We start from the raw sequence: 3,244 nt of genomic DNA on the forward strand, positions 1-3,244 counted from the left end.
CACAGGTTGGCCACCCCTGCTCTAACAAGATATAGGTAAACACACACAAATACAACCACTATCTTCTTCTAATTTTCTAACAATACAAATCTATATTTCACAGCTCTAGTTTATCTAACATGGAATGGCCCCAATTACCATTTACACACTTTTGAATACAGTGGTCTCTAAAGCAGGGGTGGACAAACTTTTTGGCCTGAGGGCCACATCGGGGTTCTGAAACTGTATGGAGGGCTGGGTAAGGAAGGCTGTGCCTCCCCAAACAGCCTGGCCCCCACCCCCATCTGCCCCCTCCCACTACCTGCCCCCTGCTCCAATTAGCATAACAAAAGTGGTGATGGTATCGTAATATTTAGACACATAAAAATATAGTTAGTTGTAGTTTTAAGGCTTTTTACAAGTATTACACAGGGATAGTTTAAGGTAACGTGAGCTAGAAATCCGAAATGGCGGCCGCAATAATTTAACATAAGAAAATCAAATTGGAGAACTTAGGTAGAGTTGACCAATAGCATGCAGGCAACTGGGGTGAAGTAAAGTTCAGCAGGGTGAGATTAAATTCACTCCCAGAGGTCAGTCAGGTGAGAATGAGGTTCCCGCCTGGGTCCGGCACAAATGACAGGTAAAGCTGATTGGCTGAACAGGTATCACCCCACCAGGTGGGCACTATGGTAATAACTGGTATTGAGAGAGCAATGAATCAGAAAAGGGTCAAAAAATCCTATATAAGGCACAGAGCAGACAGGCTTCAGTGCGGGTGTGTAGTGAGCAGAAGAGATAAGAGAGCAGAGAAGAGAAGATCAAGAGAGCGGAGCAGATAGAAGCAAGAAAGAATCCTTCTAGAGCTGAAATCACCGAGATGAGTCAGAAGGAAAGTACGGAATTGATTAAGTAAGGAATAACTCTCTTGATTATAAGGAAATAATTGTTAACAAAGCTGAATGCCTGCATCCGAATGGATTTTACCCCACCCAGTCTATGACTGATCACCATTCATAGTACAGGCGAATCTCATCTTACGCGCATTTAACATGCGCAAATTCAGCTTTGCGCGGTCGGCAAAAACAAACAAAAAAAATAACAATTTAAATACTGTACCTGTAGTGCGGGCGATTCCGCCCGCCATTACACTCAATGTAATTTTGACTATACGCGATTTTCGCTTTACGCACTGACAGCGGAACGTAACCCCAGCGTAAGATGAGACTCGCCTCTATATTATTACTTATTAATGTCGTGTAATGTGTAATATTTCAATGCTGTTTTATGTGTGTGTGTAAGGGATCTGTATGTTACATTGTAATAGGTTTGGTAAAATATTGCAACATTTTATAAAGGCTTTATACATATGTATAAGGGGTCTATTGTATTGTGCAACATTGTATCTGCTACATGGGTCATGTAGTGTAGCTTGTGTTGCATTGTATTTTCCCTTAATGAGTGTACTTAATTGATTTATTTGTTTAAATAAATGTTATTTGTTTTCAAAGTATTACTGCTTGAGCGTCAATCCTTGGGGAGGGCTGTATCCATATCTTCCCAGGAGTTCACAGAACTAGTCTGTTCTGAGGAGTCCTCTGAGGGTTAGAGACTAACTCCTGGATAAAAGGTAGGCAATTCCTCTAGGCCGGGCTGCCTCCTGTTACCCATTGAGATGCACCAAATTGACAACGGTTTGCAGTTATGGAGAGGCCATTATTAGGGTGCCTTGGGTTCAAATTTTGGGGTAACAAGATCCCTAGGCCTTTAGGCCTCCCACAAAGGCCTCTGCTATTGGGTGGATCAGAATATAGAAGATGGTTGGGGTCAGTCTAGACAAGGAAAAACAGGGGAGGGTCAGAGGAGATTTGCTAGTGAATCCCAACCACTTTTCCCACCCAAGAGACCCTTGGAGGCTGATGCTCCAGAGTAGAGATGGGATCCCAAGACCTTTAGGCCTCCTACAAAAGACCCTGTAGGAATCAGTCCTTCTCAGTGGTGCTTTCTGAATGCAGAGGAGGCAGGGAAAAGAGGCAAGTGATAAGAGGCAGCACCTCTCTTCCTTGTATTGTCCGCTGTGATCCCTTATGATTTCCCCAGGACCCTGTGCTTCCCACATCCACCAATCCCCCAATTTCCTCCCCAAAACCCAGCCCTCCTGGTCCCTTCACATTTGATGCCCCGGAACCCAGCACCTCGGGGGATTTGGGGAGAGGAAGAGTTGCCATCCCCAGGGACAGTCTCCCTGTGGAGACAAGGCTCTAGGTAATTGGGGGAGCCCAGCCCAGAGATTGCTGGAAAATGGGGTGTAGGGGCAGGTATCCAGAGTGAATGTGGGGCCTGGCCCAAGTATCCCTCACCTAGTCTCCGTGGAAGGGGCATCACATCTGGGAAGGAGGGGGGGGGGACTTCATCCAGGCAGAGGGGGCTTCTGGAGGAGTTTCTCTCTCCCTCCTCCCAGCAGGTTAGCAGGAGGCAGGAAGGCCCCTGAGCTCAGCACCAGGGCTGCAGCAGGGAGGAAGGGCTGACTGGGACTTCTCCTCTGCTGGGGTTTGCTGAGACCAGGCCAAGCCAGAGCGTTCCTGACCAGCTCAGGGTCAGCTGCTGCTGAAACCTGCCCCAATGATGAGCAGATGGATACCTGGGAGCCAAGTGCCACTGCTGCGGGTGGGAATTAGGAAATGGAATTTTTACTATGGCCAGCCCTAGTCAGGGCAGTGAGAGAATTTCTCTCCTATGTGGAGAAGTCTCTGATGTAAGCACCAAATGAAGCTTCTGCCACATTCAAGGTCTTTATTCTGTGAGTTATCACATGTGGAATAATGTGTGAGCTCAGACTGACTTTTTTCCTGCAGTTATTGAAGCTTTTCCTATCATCCAAGCACTTATAGGGTTTCTCTCATGTGAATTGTCTGATATGAAGCAAGGTTTGATCTTCGAATGAAACTTACCCCACAGCTGAGGCACTTACATGATTGCTCTCCTGATGCTTTGAGCTCTCACTGAAACTTTTCCCACTCTCTCCTGTGTGCACTCTCCAATGGGTATGAAGATTTGAGCTCCGATTGAAGCTTTTCCCACAGATCAAACATTTATAGGGTTTCTCTCCTGTGTGGATTCTCCCATGGTTACTAAGGTCTGAGCGGCGACTGAAGCTTTTCCCACAGTCCAAGCATTTATATGGTCTCTCTCCTGTGTGGATTCTCCCATGGTTACTAAGGCCTGAGCGGTGACTGAAGCTTTTCCCACAGTCCAAGCATTTATA

At 46.5% G+C, this 3,244-nt stretch overlaps 1 protein-coding gene across 1 annotated transcript in view; it reads right to left on the reverse strand.

Annotated features, from left to right (window-relative positions):
• Positions 1 to 1,806: 1,806 nt before the first annotated feature.
• LOC115271298 (zinc finger and SCAN domain-containing protein 29-like) overlaps positions 1,807 to 3,244 on the reverse strand; it is a 5,250-nt gene continuing 3,812 nt past the window's right edge. The window contains exon 4 of the mRNA XM_029912857.1: positions 1,807 to 1,811. Within this exon, the coding sequence (XP_029768717.1) occupies positions 1,807 to 1,811 (5 nt within the window). The remainder of the gene's footprint in view (positions 1,812 to 3,244) is intronic.

The sequence above is a fragment of the Terrapene carolina genome, unplaced genomic scaffold (assembly GCF_002925995.2).
Source record: "Terrapene carolina triunguis isolate 2854851 unplaced genomic scaffold, T_m_triunguis-2.0 Scaffold292, whole genome shotgun sequence".
In the NCBI taxonomy this organism is placed as follows: domain Eukaryota; kingdom Metazoa; phylum Chordata; order Testudines; family Emydidae; genus Terrapene; species Terrapene triunguis.